This window comes from Eptesicus fuscus, chromosome 8 (assembly GCF_027574615.1).
Source record: "Eptesicus fuscus isolate TK198812 chromosome 8, DD_ASM_mEF_20220401, whole genome shotgun sequence".
In the NCBI taxonomy this organism is placed as follows: domain Eukaryota; kingdom Metazoa; phylum Chordata; class Mammalia; order Chiroptera; family Vespertilionidae; genus Eptesicus; species Eptesicus fuscus.
In genome coordinates this window covers 79,289,249-79,308,647 of record NC_072480.1, presented here as the reverse complement: position 1 = coordinate 79,308,647, position 19,399 = coordinate 79,289,249, and the positions used below count along the sequence as shown (strand labels likewise).

Genomic DNA, 19,399 nt, shown 5'->3' with positions numbered 1-19,399 from the left:
CCAATTATTTTAGATGGGACGTTTACTTTACAAGTGCCTTTTCAATTTCATAGACTAGATAGTTTTAAGGTTCTTATTTTTAATAGATGGCAAGAATTATTGCCAGAAAATCTCTCACTCTGTTTTTTTCTGAATAGCAATGCATTATGTGTACAGATTCCAAGTTTTAACTACATCTCCTATTGACAGTTTCAGAGGAAGCACAGGAAATTGATTATTTTATTTTTCTACTATATTCCTTCATAAAATATATTAAAGAACATTCTAAAATAAAGGGATAACTGCATCATAAAGCTTTCTGAAATTCTTAACAATATTACTCCACTATTTGATCACCCAAAGGAGAAAACTGAGTTTATGGTATTTAAAAGGATTTGTGAAAGTCACCTAGGTAATAGCCTCATTGTTAAAATCTTTCATTCTACCTAATCATTGATCCTTTGTTTTATTGATCATCTAATATAAAATAAGACAGTAGCCTTGACCTAAGCATTGTCCAAAGCCTCTTTTGATCCACTTTACAGAAGTAGTGACCAAAAGAATTTAGTTCACATTGTTAATTCACTTAAACTCTGTTCACTGTAAAGTAGTCAATAGCTGGATTGATGTGGTTTCTTCTGACAGTGTGAGACTGTAGAAACACTGCTGCCACAGAAGTCTCTTTGCCACCAGGCAGTTGTGTCCCCTTGGGCAAATGATTTCACCTCTCTAGGCCTCAGATTCATCACTGGGAAAACTAGATAATTAAAATAATGATTGGTAAGCACCTTCTAGCTTGCAATTCTATGACTCTATTCCTTATTATATTTGTAAGCATTCAAAAAGCCAAAGACATCATCAGAACAAACACATTGATCTAGAGATGACAGGCCAACTTTCCTAATTTCAAGGGAAATGCGTCACTAAGAAAGGGCTGCCTGTTTGACAAACTATTGTTTGCATCTATTAAAATAAGTATCTAGACAGATCATGCCTGGCAAACCAAATAACCTGAATCAGATGATAGAACTGCCATGGCATATAAAATCTTATATGCAAATACAAGGTGTTGATTGAACCTGAAGCACATGTATTATTCAAAATTTGAATTTATGTAACTTTCAAACAAATCTTTATTCATTCAACAGAAAACTCAAATAAGCAATTCTGTGTGACATAGAAATTTATAGAAAAGTTCTGAAGCTCTGTCTATTTCATCTTCCGAAGGAAGGGAAAAAGAAAACCAACAAGATTTTAGAAGAGAAATATACAATAAACACACTTACACAGAAGACAAGCAGAGTTGACAAGATCATTGCTTATCTGTCCCTTTTCCCACATTGTTCACTATTCCTACAAATGAGAAATGCTTGATTTAAGGTTTCTAAATATCTGTCTTTGTTGCTTTATTGCTTCCAGTCATCTTTGTGAGAACCTTGGGGTTTGAATGGTACTGTTCATTAGGCAAGCAAAAATCTATAGATCATTTTATGAAGCATTATTTATCACCATCTAGGAATCAAGGCAAGGTCCTAGAATGTACAATCAGAAGCCCTGGGTTCAAGCTCCAATTATATATTTTACTATGTAACACCAAGCAAGTTACTTTACTCTGCAGGGTCTCAGTTTCTTCATCAGTATAAGAGACATAATACTTTATACTTTGTGTTTGCTATGATGATTGAATTAAATAATAAATGCGATGTTTCTGATACCAAATCTTTATAATTATCAATTATAATAATTGATTTTATTATTAGGTTACATTCAGTCTACTCAATTACAGTTTTACGACATCCCAGGATCTTTAAAATATTATGTATTTTTATTTCATTTTTGAGAGATGAACAGACTTTTTAAAACTTATTTTTTATAAATATAATAAATACAAACTTAATTTTGCTATGTAGACAGTTAATTCTTATTACTCACGGTAGGTATTTCTGTAAAGTCTCCAAGCTCAAGATCTGCACCACTTTGCACGTCAACAAATGACCATGGAAGTGCCATGAGTACTGATTCTGTGGTTACAAATTGCGAACACTGAACCATTGCTCTTGGGGAAGTTCAAGGTTTAGGTTCCTGTGAGCCTATGGTCACCACATTTTAATCAGTTGATCAATATAAAAGCTTGTTTTATATGTTCTTCTGTTTAAAGACACTTTATTTAATATGTGTTTCATTCAAAGCCAACAACACTATAACTCATGCCTGGAACCAGTTTGTTTTCCCTGTAAGGCACATCACTACTTCTTGGAACTTAGGAACACTAGACAGCACTTCAGCACTATCCTTGGGAGCCATTTAAAATGGCAAAATCACCAACAAAAAACACAAAAATTTTAAAAACCTGGTACTAAATAGATTACAAAAAGGGCACTGTCCACAGTATGAGAGCTGAAAGAGAGAGTAGAGTCAACCTTGTCAACCTCAGCTGAGAACCTGCAAATGGAGCAGCTCAAGATCTGCACCACTTTGCACATGTCAACAAATGACCATGGAAGTGCCATGAGTACTGATTCTGTGGTTACAAATAAATTCCAGTAAGTAAGTAAATTCACAAATACAGAATCTGCAAATAATGAGGATCTACTGTGTGTGTGTATGTGTACACTTGCATACATTAACATACAATAATATACTCACTCAACTGAATCATATGGCAGGCACTATATTATGTATTTTACTTATATCTTCTCCTTTATTATAATAATTACTAGAGGCCCAGTGCATGAAATTCATGCACGGGTAGGGTCCCTAGGCCTGGCTGGCAATCAGAGCCAAACTGGTCCCCCGCCTCCTCCTTCCCACATTTTCTCAGTGCCACGCCCCTCCCTCTCCCCCTCCCCCCGCTGGTTGCCCACCATGTTCTGTGCTACCCCCTGGTGGTCAGCGCACATCATAGTGAGCGATTGAACTCCCGGTCTCCCGGTCAAACTCCCAAGGGGATACTTTGCTTATTAGCCTTTTATATATATAGATATAATGTAAATACCCATAAATTTAAAATATGAATTTGAGGGCAGGGGAGTTAAAATAACTTGTAAAGATTCAAGAGATAAAACCAGAATTTAAAACTAGGTCTGATTTTAGAGCTTATGTTCATACTCTACATTATTCCGTATTTTACCTATTTTATCAGGAGAAAAGGAGTTTTTTAAAGTCAAGCAAATGAACAGGCATGACACTTCCTGTAAAAATGAAAAACAACTACCTTTGATCACCCTATTTAACTGAAATTTAAGTAACCAAGGTAACTTAATTTGAAAATAAAACTATAGATACGTAAATGTCTATCATTATTCTAATGCATGCTTCCAATTTTTACTTATCGAACAATTATTTATTAAATGTCTACTATGTGCCAGGAAGTGTTCTATATACAGTCATCAACTGAGAGGTGGTGGTGTGATGCCTTAGCAACTGACCTCAGAACTGCCCACTATCCATCTTCTAGCATCATTAAGATGTTAAAACCTACATACCTCTAAGGCAAGTTCAAATTCATAGAGATCAAAAATGAAAGAAAAGGTACTGCTGGGAATTATATAAAGGTGAATGCTCAATATCCAGTTTTGTTAAGAATGATAGAAGTATTCATAAAAGTTTATATGTGAAACAGTAACTTTAAAGGACAGTGTATCAACCAGATAGATTAGACTATCCTGAAATAAGAAACACCACCAAAATATCACAACAAAGGCGTCTTTCTTGTCTTGCAAAGTCTAATGTAGGTTGAATGGCTCTCTGCTGTCTTCTTGGCTAGTCTTAAAATAATGCAAATTACACCTAAACACAATCAATGTGAAGTCTGGGGAATGTAGAAAGCAAATGAGTTTCAGATGAGCAATGTCTCTGCCACAGACAAATGTTCTTGTTAATCATAAATATAGTACATAACCATTTAGATTATGGGTAATCTTAAATTCTCCTTTGATTAGTAGTACACAATGAGGAATATCTGTAATTTAAAGCTTTTTTTCCCCTCGGCTTCAAATTTCTTTTAAATAATTTATGTTCTCTTCGAAAATATTATTAAGAACAGTTAAATGAAATTTTCTTTTAGGATGTTCTTTAGGGTTTGGAGTAAGAACTCAATCTCATTCTTATTCCAACTATCTTATTTTTATGGGTTTATCAAAAAAGAAAGAAAGAAAGAAAGAAAGAAAGAGGAAAAATCACTAGCCAGCAAGAATGATATTGAGGTCCCTGACCTTTATCAGTTGCAATCAGTTAAATGAAGGTGGCTTATGTACTGTGTTGAAATTGTTCCCCCAGAATTTATGTCCAGTTGAAATTTCAGAATGTGAACTTATTTGGAAATAGGGTCTTTGCAGATGTAATTAGTTAAGCAAAGTTGACTCATACTGGATTAGTTCCGAACCTGATCTAGTAACTGGTGTTTATATAAGTAGAGGAGAGCACACACACAGACACAGGGAAGGACAGTGGCAAGGGAAGCAGAGGTTGAAGTGATACAGCTAGAATGCCAAGGAAGGAGCCACCAGGAGGTAGCAAGAAACAAGGAAGAATTCTTCCCTAGAGCCCTCAGAAGGAGCATGACCCTGCCCACACCTTGAGCAAAGACATCTAGCCTCCAGACTGTGAGAGAATAAATTTCTATTTTTTTTCAGCAACCCACAGTTTATGCAATTTTATGGCTACAGCCCTGGGAAACTAATACAGATTGGATCTCAGACTTCAAATAAGAATTAAAAATCAGGAGATACTGCCCAGGTGGTCTGGCTCAGTGGAGAGTGTAGACCCATGGACCAAGAGTATGCTAGTTTGATTCCCAGTCGTAGGGGGCATGCAGGTGGCCGCCGATAGTTGTTCCCTCTCATCATTGATGTTTCTATCTCTCTCCCACACCCTTCCTCTCTCTCTAAAATCAATAAAAACATATTTTTTTCAATCAGTAGATATAAGCATATTAAGATTATGGCAAAATCTGGTTATAATTTCCTCAATTTAGTTTTCATAAATGTTTTGAATTTTAGGCCTACTTGAGACATTTGCTATCACTCAAATCTTGTAGCTTCTCTGGAGGGCCTCTCTATGCTTAACAAGGGAGAGTCACTGGGTTTTCCTCATTCTCTAGTCTTAAGGTACTTCCCCAAGGTACGTATTTCTAACTTTCCTCTGTGCCCAGTCTCATCTGTACACCAATCCCTATCTCAGTGCCACCCTAGCTACTCAAAGGTGCATGGCCCTGGAAAATGCTTCCATTTTATATGTGCACCCATACCCCTGCCATTCTCTCCTTCCTGCCTCTCCCTCGAGATCATTCATTATCTAGATCAGGAGTCAACAAACCTTTTATATAAAGGACCATGTAGCAAATATTTTAGGCTTTGTGGACTGTACGCTCCCTGACACAACTACTCGACTGCCATTGTAGCACAAAAGCAGCTTAAATGGAACGCAAACAAATGCATGTGACAGTGTTCCAATAAAACTTTATTTATGGACACAGAAGTATGAGTTTTATATGTTTTCCATATGTCACAAAACATTCCTCTTCTAATTTTTTTAACCATCTAAAAACATGAAAATGATTTTTGGCTTTCTGACATACAACATAGGCAGTATCAGGTCAAATTTAGTCCTCAGGCCCTATTTTGCTAAGTGTACCCTGTTCTAGATCACTGGTTCTCAAGTGGGGTCAGCCTTGCCCCCCATGAAACATTTGACAATGTCTGGAGACATGTTTTATCATTAAAACTAGAGGGATTCTCCTGACATCTAATGAGAAGCAAGGGATACTGCTAATCATCATGTGATACACAAGACAGCTCCCTACACCCCAATGAAGAATTATCCAGTCAGAAATGTCAATACTCTTGAGATTAGAAAACTTGATCTAGATATAGGATTCCTATGAGATATTGAGAACTCCCCCTAACAAATCCCCATAAGTTATATAGTTAGTAAGGCCTTATGTAAACATCTCTCTTCATAAATTATTCTCAGAACTTTCCAGGTGCAGTTATTTTATTTTTTAATATATTTTTATTGATTTCAACGAGGATGGGAGAGGGAGTTAGAAACATCAATGATAAGAGAGAATCATTGATTGGCTGCCTCCTGCATGATCCCTACTGGGTATCAAGCCTGTAACACAGGCGTGTGCCCTTGACTGGAATTAAACATGGGACCCTTCAGTCTTCAGGCTGGCCAATGCTCTATCCACTGAGCCAAACTAGCTAGGGCAAAGTGCAGTTATTTTAACAGTTCTTCAGTATACTCTTGTATTTGTAGATTTTCATGGTGTGTTGTGCATTGTAGTCAGGTGCATATGTTCCCTCCTCCTACATGGTAATACTGAGAAGTGCAAGGGCGTCTTATCCACCTTTGTATTCCCACATCACAGGATGTTTGTTGAGAGGAACTGAGCTAAGAAAATAATGAAAATAATGAAAGGAAATCTTCAGGCTATGAACTCTCTTAAAGCAGGTACCAGATAAGGAAACTGCAAAAGCTGCTTCTATCCCTGACAGTGGATATTTGCTGTTCTGAGTGGTCACCTGGCAACAAGGTGCCATGCTGGATGTAGCATGAACTAACTTTGGCCAGAAAGCCTGGTGGGACTGCAACTGGTTGAGGCTCCATGCAGTGAGAAGCGCCACTACAGGGGTGGGGAACCTTTTTTCTGCCAAGGGCCATTTGGATATTTCTAACATCGTTCATGGGCCATGCAAAATTATCAACTTAAAATTAAGCTGCTATATTTGGTCAGACATTTAATTAACTCACCCATAATGCCTTGGCAGGGCCAGACCAAATGATTTTGCAGGCCTAAGAAGGCCCGTGGGCCAGATGTTCCCCACCCCTGATTTAAAGCTAGATAGGACTTCCTGCACTACTCCTGGAGGAGTTGAATGGCAAGCAGCTGTTGAACTTGGAGTCAGAAGCTAGAAGTTGTGTGGCATTACATGAGGCAGGGCAGTTGAGGTCACAGAGATGATATGTATTTGGCAGAATACCTAACATCTGAGTTTGCTCAGCCTTGCTTCCATCTGACATACCCAATGCCCCTGGGACTCCTGACTCAGCTTCCCTCCCAAACTCCTGATTTTCTCTCAATCAGGAGTTTGCTCTTCCTTTCTCACAGCTCCTCTCTGTCCCTACCCTATGCCTCTGACTATGCTTCTCCCTCCTATGTTTTCTGGTATCAGCTTGTCTACACCTGGATGTCCAGGCCAACACATTTCTGGTTCCCTCCCGGCACACAGCCAAGCCCCTGGCACACAATGCAAAACCTCAGGGGCCAGCCTCTCAGGCACTCAGACCATTTCTCCCATCCTCCAATTTAACCTCTGCTCAAATCTGATCTCCTGCTCACTCCTATTAGCTGCCACCTGTCTCCCCTCTCTGCCCAGTCGCACTGGATTAATGTCTCATTTGGCAGATTTCCATGGCTGTTTCAATTCTTCTTCTCCCCAAGGTTTCTGAGACCTTGTACCCTGTCCTATGTTACTACATTGCACTTATCCTCAGGCAGGAAGGGAACAGCAGGTTACATTCTCCTGTCACTATCTGTGAGGAAGAAGAACATGGCAGTCCAGCTGTGTACAGAATGTAGCAGAAGAATCAGTGTGAAGATGAGGAGCACTTACAGACCACAGGGGAAAGGAGACTCACCCAATGGGAGCAACCTCGTACAATCCTATATAATAAAGAGGTAATATGCAAATTGACCATCACTCCAACCCACAAGATGGCCACCCGCCACACGATGGCCAGCAGGGGAGGGCAGTTGTGGGTGATCAGGCCTGTAGGGGAGGGCAGTTGGGGGGAACCAGGCCTGCAGGGTAGGGTAGTTGGGAGGGACAAGGCCAGCAGGGGAGGGCAGTTGGAGGCAATCGGGCTGACAGGGGAGCAGTTAGGCATCAATCAGGCTGGCAGGCAGAAGCGGTTAGGGGCAATCAGGCAGGCAGGCAGGCAGGCAGGTGAGCGGTTGGGAGTCAGCAGTCCTGGATTGTGAGAGGGGTCCCAGATTGGAGAGGGTACAGGCTGGGCTGAGGGACACACCCCCCCATGCATGAATTTCATGCACTGGGCCTCTAGTAGGCAATATAATATTTTAAGTGCAAAATTATACAGCACAGAGTTCAGAGCAGAGTAAATAAAAATAGCTTAATTTCCTAAGTAGACAGAGCTAACTTTTACTGAACTCTGACTATGTGGCACTGTGATAAGCACTTTGCATTTATTAATCAGCTGGTGTAATCATCATGGAAATCATTTGATATAAGTAATGGCATATACCCATTGTACAGATTAGGAAAAGGAGGTTCAGGCAAGTGAAGTCCTCAGCTAATAAAGAGTGGGACCCAGATATGTCTGACTTCACAGCCCACACTGTATTAACTGCAATTTCTAGAAGGCAGGAGGGAATCCAGAGATTGGTTGAGACTTGAACTGAACCTTGGAGGATGGAAGGTGTTTAAATCCATGACAAGAAGAGGAAAGGGTATCTTGGATATAGGATACCAGCAGAAAAGGCACTGTGGGCCTCTGGGTACATTTTAGAGTGTGTATTGAGAAGACAGAGGAAATAGGGTTGGAGATAGAGAAGAGCTAACTTGTGCAGCTCCTGTGAACTAGAAAGACTGAGTCTGGATATCATAGGAAATAGTCACCAAAATGTTGCACAGTACAGTAATAAGTTGTGTTTGAGGAATAAGACTATCACACAAAGATATACTCCTGCCCCTCAGGTAAGTCCCCGACAACAGTTACATCAGTGTTCCCTGCGTGGAATTTGAGCTTCGCCGGGGGGAAATGTGTGAAATACACATGAAGCAGTACCCTATTTGGCCAAGTATTTACTTAGGTCATTGTATTAGTTTTCGATATCTGTTATAACAAATTACCACAAATTTAGTTCCTTATAATAACACAATTTTATTGTATTACTATTTTAGACATCAGGAATCTTAATTACATATGCAACCTTAATTCCTCTCACCATGCAACTCATATTCACAGGTTCTGGGGATTAGGATGTGAAGATTTTTAGATAGCACTATTTGGTCCCCTACAGTCAGTGATCTTGCCTTTGGGGATCCATCAAAGGCAGACCTAAATATGTCCTTACAGGTCAACCAGGCAGCCACTTGGAAAAAACCACAGCTCAGTGCACAGGAGCCCAGAAAAGCAACCATGAAGTGCACAACCTTAGGGCTCTGTCCTCTCCACTCTGTTGGAAGTACTCACCTTCACCCAGAGTCAGCTCCCTGTGAGCAGTCTCTGGGGCTAATCCCAGCTTAAATGAGCAAGATTGGAGCAGTCTGATCTCTGAAGTTTGGCATTAAGCTTCTAGCTCTCTTATCACTTATGTTTCTACTCTGATAACAGCCTCTTCTGAATTCCTAAGATCTATGCCCTTTTCTGGGCCCTCATTATGGTGTCCGGTTCCTTGTTTTACCCTCTAGAAAATGACTTACTCTGGTCTCTACTTGCCAGGCCCCAGGCCCAGATCCATGGTCCTGCCCCCAGCTTGGTGGCTGCATCTCCCTCCTGACAGGTTTTCTTAATGCCAGAGCCTGTTTGTCTCCTCAGCTCCATGGCCATCCTCTGCCCCTGAATTCACAGTCTATGCTCCCCATGCCCACCAGCACTGTCTCTCGAATGGGCAGCTCCAGTGCCAGGCTCACCTCAGTTCATAGAAATGATCCCAGAAAGATTTGTCTCGAAGGAATCACAACAGAATGTCCCTATATGCTATTCCCAAGGTAGTGTGTGAACAGCCCATGTTAATCAGGAAGTCGGAGGCTCTAACAGAGGAAAGGAGCCACATCCCTTATTAACTCATTTACCAAATGCTCAGAGCACCTTCTAATTTTCTTTCTTTTTTAAATTTTTTAGTGTTGGCACTATTGTACATGTCTCCCTCTCCCCCCCCCACCCTTTGCCCACCTTCACCCAGCCCCCACCTCCCAAAAGTGCTTTTAAATCTATTGTTTATTCTGATAAGGGTCAGTAAGATCACTTCATCCACAATAGAATTAAATGATAGATAAGAAATCGGAGGTTAAAAAAGATAACAGAGCTACTAAAGATTATATAACTAGGCAGAGTTAGAGCCTGAGTTCCTTCTCCTGACTCCCAGGCCAGTATTATTGCTGCTATATTATGTCAGTGGGTCAAACCTGTAGATTCTGGAGGGGAATCTCAGGGTAGGAGGAATTTAATGTCATTCAGGCTAACTATATAATCTAGGGACTTTAAATGTCATGTATGCTAATTATGCAGGAACCCCCTCAGAAAATGCCCTGCCAAGTGATTAGCAGCTCCCACAGCTACACATTTTACCTTTAAGTATCTCTGAATATTAATAAATTCTTCCTTATCTTGAGCTCAGATCTAATTCCCTCATTTTCTACTCACTCATTGGTTATATTTGTTGCAACCAAGCACATACATGCATGTGCACACACTCACATACATACAACATGAATATTTCTCATGACAGTCTTCCAAATTATTTACCCCTGAGTAATCATTTTTCCATGCTTAACAACCTTTGCTTCCTTCACTCTTCCTCCAATGAGAGGATTTTCACGCTCTTCATTGTCTGGCCTCTGGCCTCTGGCCTCTGAGTCTCCCCTCAATGCTCCTCATAGTGTGACATGACTATGGCAACCTCACTCTGGCCTCTGATCTCGGCAAGATCTCCATGCTTTGGTCTGCTGACCCTGAAAGAACACGATGAGTCAAGAGTCCTCCCTCGGCTCTCATCTTGCAGCAGGATCTAGAATAGCATGAACTAGAACAGAGATTCTGAAACACACTAACCAAGAATTGAAACTGGTTTTTGTTCCAGTGATTCAGGAATTCTAGTAAACATGTACCCTGGAGAAGACAACTAAAATGACAGCTAATTTGGCAGGATACCCAGCTGATGCGTGAGCCCAAGGCACCCTGAGTCGGAGGAAAGGTAATGATTCACAGGCACCAATTGCTCACCCTCAACACATGGAATAGCTAGGAGAAGCAATGAGTCGTGCTTCAATTATTCCTGCCCAGAAAACACTACAGTTCAAAGAGCCCATTATTCATGGAGGGGCAGCTTAAGCAGCACACCTGAGCAGGAGAATTGCTTCGCTCTGGATCTTGATTCACTTTCTTGAGTTTTATATGTGTTTTTTTTCCCCTTTTTGTTTTCATTATAGAGGTAATTTGAAGCCAAGCTGGTTGATTAGGCAGAGCAGTTCCTAGATGTGCACAGGGCAGCCACAGTTCAGAGGGTGAAGTCTTTCAGGAACTGCTGCTGGGCTGGGCTGCAGGAACCATGACAGGAAAAGGGCTAAAGGGGCTGCACGGAAGCTCAGGAAGCCCGTGGCCTCTGGATATCATTTCTGGTGCCTCTTGGTCCTTATCCTGTACTTGTAGTAACTGAATTTGTGCTTGAGACCAAGCCCTCACCTATAGCCTAGGTCTGGGAACCAGGTTTTTGACATGTTCCTTATGCTTGATTACCAGCCCAGTGCTCTTAAATAATGATGCCCTGCAACACTTTTAACAGCCCTTCCTTTCCCTAGACCCACACGACGGCAGCCAGGACCTTGCTTCCACCTGCCAGACTTTCCTGATGCTGGTGCCCTGCTCAAGCCTCTGCAGGACCTCCGTGCCCAGACTCTCCATTGCTAGGTTCTACCCTCCTTAGCAAGCCCTCAAACCCCATCCTGTGCCACACCTCCCTAGCCTACCCTCTGCTTCCACTTTTACCTAAGGACTCACCTCTCTCTATCAGGATATACTGCTTCCTTTGCTCACTGCCAGCAGCTGGGTTGACCCTAACCCAAGCCCAGGAACCAATTTCACTTCCCAAGCCCTTCAGGTCTATCGGATGTTGCCACTTTTCAAGATTCTTTCTGCTTGAAGCATCATTAGAAGAAAATGGATGAGAGGATAAGCTTCAGAACAGTGATGTGCAGCCTGAGAACTCTGAGCAAGGTGAGGAAGGGGGATGCTGTTTCCCACAGCCCCACACACAGGTAGTGCTCTTCCACCCACCCACCCCCATTCCCTACTTGCCTACCCAGCAACCTGATTTCTGCCACAGTGAGGACTGGGCCAGTTCTATGGACACCAAAGCAAAGGCACTGCATAAAGATTTTAGCTTAAGTGCTTTTGATTTTTCTTTTGGAATATTGATGGCAACTAACAAATTACAGCCAAGTTCTATTTACAGCTCTGAGGGTATTTGAATTCAGGAAAACACACTTGCACTTGGCGATCTTGAGGATATATTTAAATTCACAAAGAACTATTTTTGCCATGTGGTGATTTTTTCTGCAGAAATAATAACTCTCCGTTTGCTACTTAATGTGATAAACAATGGTACAGCTCCTCTTCCATCTCTACCTCTAAACTTAAATTTAATAGCAATCATCTGCTGAGGCAGAGAGAACAAATGAGCTAGTTGCTCATTCATGGAAAACAGAAAAAATTTTTCTAGGGACTGTTTCTTTGAGGTGTCTATTTTAAGAGATTTGAAGGGGTGTAGGTTACAAGGTGAGTATCCAACCTTTTAAAGAGCAAGAATCAGGAATTTCAATCAAGTGGTTGCTTATCAAATGCTCATACACAGAGTATGCCCCCAAATAGGCTGAGCTTGTCACCAGATTTCATGTTTCACAACCCTATCCTATATCTGAATGTCAAAGCCACCTTTGCAAAAACAGTATTCTTTTGTTAGACTAAGTAGAAAAATACAGTGAAAAGATTTCTTGCTATTCTCTAAGTAAAAGAAGATCTTTCTCCTAAGAAAAACAATGCTGAGGATAAAAGCCAAGTATTGTTTTATACATTCTCCAAATTCCAAAATACCATTTAAAAAAGAATTACACCCACGATTTATTCACGATTCATTAGACAGCAGGATAAAATGAACTGCTAAATTTTAATTGCATTGAAAGAATAGTCATCATGAAATACACCCCCAACTTCTTGGGAGTATAACCTATTCTAGTTAACATGTTCACCATAATGTACGCCTTGTTCAAATAGCCTACCTTGATTAAATTAAAACAGTATTTTTAGTTTTGTGCTTTGATAGACTCCTGAAAAAATATTTAGTTAAGCAATTAGAAGGCCAAATGCTATCAATATGTCAGCTTTTTATTGTGAAAGTTAATAGGTTGACTCTCATAAAAAAAAGATGAAATGTTGTCATTTGCTAGAGCATTGATGGACCTTGAATGCTCATTGAATAAGCCAGATGAGAAAGGACAAAAAACGTGTGTTTTTATTCAATTGTGAAGAAAAAAATACAAAAATGAACATACAAAAAACAAAAACAAACTCATTCATGCAGACAATAGATTGGTGGTCACCAGAGGAGGAATAGAGAGAGGGTGAAATGGGTAAAGGGGGTCAAAGGTGCAGAGACAGATAGAAACTAGACCTTCGGTGGTGAGCACCTGAAATTTATGTAATGTTAAAACCAATGTTACCTCAATAATTAAATAAATAATAATGGATTATTGAATTTATAGCAAATAGCCTGGCCCAAGTGGCTCAGTGGTTGAGCATCAACCTATTAACCAAGAGGTCATGGTTCGATTCGCTGTCAGGGCACATGCCTGGGTTGTGGGCTCAATCTCCAGTGTGGGGCATGCAGGAGGCAGCCGATCAATGATTCTCTCTCATCACTGATGTTTCTCTTTCTCCCTTCTCCCTTCCTATCTAAAATCAATAAAAACAATATTTTAAAAAATTGTAGCAAATAATGTTTAACATCTAAAAATAAGGATTTAAGATTTATATTTAAAACACCTTATTCTAAATAGAAAATTTCTTTTAAAAAAAAACACCAACTCAGATGTCTGCAAACAAAAATGTTTTTCAGCCCTAACCAGTTTGGCTCAGTGGATAGAGCATCAGCCTGCGGACTGAAGAGTCCCAGGTTCGATTCGGTCAAGGGCATGTACCTTGGTTGTGGGCACATCCCCAGCGGGGAGTGTACAGGAGGCAGCTGATCGATGTTTCTAACTCTCTATCACTCACCCTTCCTCTCTGTAAAAAATCAATAAAATATATATATTTTTTAAATGTTTTTCACAACTGCAGTTTTCCTCTTCCCCGCAAGACGTACTGCACCATACAGGCCTGAGAGGGAATGTACCCGCTACACCCAGCACACTCTCCGTTACCATACTGATTGCAGACTGAAGCTAGGGAAGAACAGTGTTTTTTGCATAATAGATATAATATCTTACATAACATACAATAAGTATGACAGACAACATCTTGCAGGAGGTAAACAGCCTTTCAGGAATTGCAAGCTGCCAGATTACAGATCTAAAGGAGCAAGGTTCAGAAAGAACACCTGCTATTGGACTTAACGGTCCATGACAGTAAGGTTTGCCGGGGGCTCCTGCCCCCTCCCTTTAGGTTTGGAAGGACATCTGCTTATGAGTCTCCGATTCTGGCAGCCACCACTGAAGAGGGAGCAGAATTAAGGAGACAGGCACGCTGCTTGAACTCCAGCGTCTCCCCACGATTGCGCATCGCACACATACCTGTGGCCTTTAGTGGCGTTTTCTCTCCTAGCAACAGTTTTAACCTTTTGGCATGGATTTTGCCTTGATAATGGGAGTCGGCCACCACCGCTGAGGTAAAAGACATGTTGCAGAGTGTGCAGCACTTGTTCTTATCAACCATATCAGCACCACTTCCCTGCCAGGGGAGGGAAAAAAAAAAGATAACATTAGAGAGAAGCCCAAGTCCTAAGATGTCTTTATTCCCATTCCATTCTGTCGCAGATGAAACTGACCACAGACTTTCTTATGGGAATGTCTAGTTTTTGCTCTGCAATCTCTTTGTGCTTCATGATAAGCATCAAAACTTAACTCAGTTCCTGACTTCACCCCACATTTATTTAGTGGCTGCTGCTGCCAGGCACTGGGAATATAGGACAAATGTTCAGATAGGAATTACCAGATGAAAAAGGAGCCCACAATTAGGGGAGAACATATTGTGTCTGGCGCCGTGAGGAAAACAGCCTCTAATTGCACCCATTATACTCATTAAAATAGGTAAAATATCAGAGTTCGGGTGACCTGAATTATTTAGCAGAAATTATCATTTGACATTCAGCTCTGCCTTTGACCAATTTTAGCATCACCAGGCTACAGGGCCACGTGTTCAAAGAGAATTTTTAAGATTTATTTAAGGGCTAGAATATTTTTCATAATTAATTTGTGTATCTATAAGCTCTGATGACCATGCTGGCAGAATTTTCTATGTGAGTTTGTGTAATTTTCCTTTTCTTCATGAAGGTTATTAAATGCCACACACCCAAAAACTGAAATCCAGCTTGATTTTTATTCTTTTGTAAGATTTGATGAAAATGAAACATGAATCAGAAAAAAATAAATCCTTTGTCAGACCATGTGACCTGGCTATTGTGCACACATCATCAATTGCCTATATTTTGCCAGGGGAAGATTAATCCATTGGCTCCCCTCCTGCCTAGTTGGAAATTGAGGGTAAAGTGGACTCTCAGATAAGGAGTTAATCTATTCCTTAATGGAACAGTAATAGCAAAGCGTCTCTTTGTTAGCGCAGGCCCTGGACGAGTCTCTGGCCCCACAATAGGACCTTCTCTTATTTCTAGCAAGCCCAGGGAGTGCAATTTAAAATGGCATGGGGAGAAGGATTAGGGTGAGGATGGGATGGAGAAAGGGAATTATACTGTGTATTTTTTTGCATAATAATAAGATGTCCAGACTGCTGGAGAGAGTATTGCCTTGCAAATTATGTGGCAGAAAACTAACTCTTCCTTCTTTAAGACATTAGTCTGTAATTTCTGTGATAGTTAGCATTCGTTCTTGGGAGGAGTGATGTGTGGTGGTTGAGGAGGATGTGAGTGTGGGGGAGGGTATGTGTGTTCCAGGGGCTGGCTTGTAGTTCAGGGGAGGAGGGGAAGTGAGAGACTTCAAAAGGGAATCTGTGTGATTTGGAGTTACAAAGCTGTACCTACTGCAGTTGATTCTCTTGATCTTAGAATATTAAACCTCAGAGTGTCATCCTTTATTATAGTTAATGAGTCAGGTGTGAGGGAATGTACTGCTGGGCGTTTGGGGAGTCAGTGAGAGAAAATGGATCCTGTGGAGAGAGAAGGGGCTCCCCCAAATGTCCACTCCTGGAAAGGGACTCACCTTAGGGCAGGACACCTGGGTAGTCACTGAAAGCTGTGCCCACTGAGCATGCCCTTGCTGAGCATTTAAAGTCAAGATGCTTTGAGTTTTCTTCCCATTGAAAAAAAAAAGCCATAAACACTTTTACACCCATGTGTGGTCTACAGTGAGGACTGACTAGGCCAGGCAGGAACGGGGAGAATTGGCTTCTCCTCACCTACCTCTCCTACCAAGCCCTAGAGCTGACACATAACCCGTGGAGGGGGTAGAGCCCAGGAATACCCAGAAATGACAAATTGTGGTGTCACTAAGGATTCAAGACCAGTAAATGAGGAGGTGATAGGCCAGGAGGGATGAAAGACCCAACCCGGTACTTTCCTATTATGTGCTACTAGGAGCCCAGTGCACAAAATGCATGCACTGAGGAGGGATCCCTCAGCCCAGCCTGCCCCCTCTCACATACTGGGAGCCCTCAGGGGATATCCTACTGATGGCTTAGGCCTGCTCCCCATTGGGAGCGGACCTAAGCCACAGTCTGGCCTCCCTTTTCTCGAGGCGACCAGGCTAATCAGGGGAAGACGCCAGCCCATCACCCCACTGCTGCAGCCACTGCCAGTCACCGCAACCGCCAAGGTATTTTCATCAACACAGACTCCAGTCACTTCACTATGAAAAAAATGACAACTTTCTTTAAGCATTTTCAAGATGTGTCTTTCATAGGATATGACATTTCTTTCTTTCTTTTTCTATTTTTCTTTTTATCCTCATCTGAGGATATGTTTCCATTAATATTTTCCCCTTCCCTCCAATAGCAGGCTCAGCCCCTTCCCAAGCCTAAAGCCTCTGCCCCAGGCTTTAGACTTGGGAAGGGGTTCCCCCTGGCACCTCCAATCGCAAGCTCGGCCCCTTCTTAACCTTTTGCACTCGGATGTCGAGATTAAAATTACTCTTTGAATGTATCAATAATTTGAAATATAAAAAAATCCAAATAAATAAGTTTTTATGAAAAGAAACTCCAGTTTTTTATTCTACTGCCGCACTTTGTAAAATCTAGGGTATTTAAAAAATTAAATCCCGAGTAGAATAAAGGAATCGAGAAAAAAGCAAGCGAGTGTAAAGGGTTAAGCCTAAAGCCTCCACCCCAGGCTTTAGGCTTGGAAAGGGGTTCCCCCCAGCACCTCCCCGAGACTAAAGCATTCACCCTAGGCTTTAGGCTTAGGAAGGGGTTCCACCCAGCACCACCCAAGCCTAAAGCCTCCACCCCAGGCTTTAGGCTTGGGAAGGGGTCCCCCCCCCCTCTGCACCCCACACCTCTGATTGTAGGCTTGGCCCCTTCCTAAGCCTAAAGCTTCCGCCCTAGGCATTAGGCTTGGAAATGGGTCCCCCTACCCAGAACCTCTGATCACAGGCTCATCCCCTTCCCAAGCCTAAAACCTCCTCCCCAGGTTTAGGCTTGGGAAGGGGTCGTCCTCCCCACCCCCCGCCCGGAAACTCCGATCTCAGTCTCAGCCCCTTCCCAATCCTAAAGCCTCCACCCCAGGCTTTAGGCTTGGGAAGGGGTTCCCCCACCCGCACCTCCGATCGCAGGCTCAGCCCCTTCCCACTCCTAAAGCCTCCACCCCAGGCTTTAGGCTTGGGAAGGGGACCCCGCCCCTCCAATCATAGGCTCAGCCCCTTCCCAAGCCTAAAGCCTCTGCCTGATGGCTGGCTGGGAGTGACCTGGTTGCCGATTAGGTTCCCCAGACCCAGGTATGTATGCAAGTTAACCACCATCTTTGTTGGGTTAATTTGCATACTCACTCTGATTGGCTGTGGGCATAGCGAAGGTACGGTCAATTTACATGTTTCTCTATTATTAGGTAAGATGTGTCAGAAGATATCAGTGCTACATTAAATAAAAAATAAAAATAATGGAAGAGAGGTTGTTAAAATGAAAGGAGTAGCTTGAATTACCAAATTTTGATCTATTTATGCATGATATGCCTCAAGGTATGTAATTTTTCTTAAAATGAGGCACAAGATCATAAGCCAAAGCCTAAACCCACAATCTATAACTATGTGGAATTTGCACATCTCTGCTGCTACTTCCAGTGAAAGTACAGCCAAACCTGGCCACAGGAAGCAGTCCTTCTCTTGCTTGAACGCTAATGAAAGTCCAGAAACCCAGAAATAGGGGCTGGTATCATGATGTGAAGTATACTCAGAACTAATTTCCAGGGCAAAGAATTGGCCTTAATGTGGATGATGACCAATGGATTTATGTCATTGATTCATTCAACACATTTTTAAGAACCTACTAAATATTAGATTCTGTATTAGATAAAAATGGCACTGCTCTCTGTTATCAAGGACGTTGAGACCAGGAGACTTGGAGAAGTCAGACCAAAAATAAAAATAAAAGTATTATAATCAAGGAAACAGAGTCTTCCCTTGGACTTACATCCTCCTAATTATAAGGTTAAAAGACCATTAAGATAAGTCTATCTGTGTGGATTTTTTTTTTCTTCAAACCTTTCTCATGCCTGGAATGCCTTTCCTCATCACCTTTTGTCTAATTCAGTCTTTTCAGAATTTGTCTTCATGGTGCAGTTTAGTCATCACTTCCTGAAGGTGAAGATTCTTCTGACCTCTCTACTGTTCTGCAGAAGTAAGCATTGACCTTGCGGTCTTCTATCTGTCCTGTACATAATTATTTTACCATAGAACACTAACTAATTCATTTATTTGTTTCTATATTTGTTCCCCTCATGAGCCTATAAAATTCTTTTAAGATCATGGGAATAATCTCACTGATATTGAAGCCCCAGTACTTAGCAGTACTTAGCACAATGCTTGCCAGACAGGGGGACCTTTAGTTGTTTATTGAATGAATAGAGTTCTGGGTTGTTTTGTGGGGTTAATAATTTGAATGACATAAGTAAAAAATGAAAACAGATAACCCATGGGGGTCTTGTTATTATCTAAATTCTTTCAGACTGACAGGAAGATAACTAGCAAGAAAAACCAGAGGTATCAACAATTTATTCCTAAATTGAGGGTTAAAGTAAGAAATTTTCCCCCCAAATTTGTTAATTTCATCATAGTTTTAATATATATTCTTAGATTTCTGCTTACCTCGACAATCTCATTCACATCATCATATAGGAGAATCAAATAACAATAGAAAAGGAGAACCAATCATTATGAAAGTAAATACCATGGAATGTGGTTATGCCATAATTATAAACAAGGGACAAAGAAAGTTTGGGTACTTGACAATAGAAAGC

The 19,399-nt window shown here is 41.3% G+C and overlaps 1 protein-coding gene and 1 long non-coding RNA gene across 2 annotated transcripts in view; one reads left to right on the top strand and one right to left on the bottom strand.

Annotated features, from left to right (window-relative positions):
• ZMAT4 (zinc finger matrin-type 4) overlaps window positions 1-19,399 on the bottom strand; it is a 248,788-nt gene that overhangs the window by 118,368 nt on the left and 111,021 nt on the right. Inside the window, exon 3 of the mRNA XM_008143861.3 lies at window positions 14,514-14,670. Within this exon, the coding sequence (XP_008142083.1) occupies window positions 14,514-14,670 (157 nt within the window). The remainder of the gene's footprint in view (window positions 1-14,513; window positions 14,671-19,399) is intronic.
• Window positions 3,140-11,938, top strand: LOC129150110 (uncharacterized). Its single transcript, XR_008556838.1, has 3 exons — window positions 3,140-3,232; window positions 10,811-10,924; window positions 11,529-11,938. It is a non-coding gene; the product is annotated as an uncharacterized LOC129150110 (long non-coding RNA).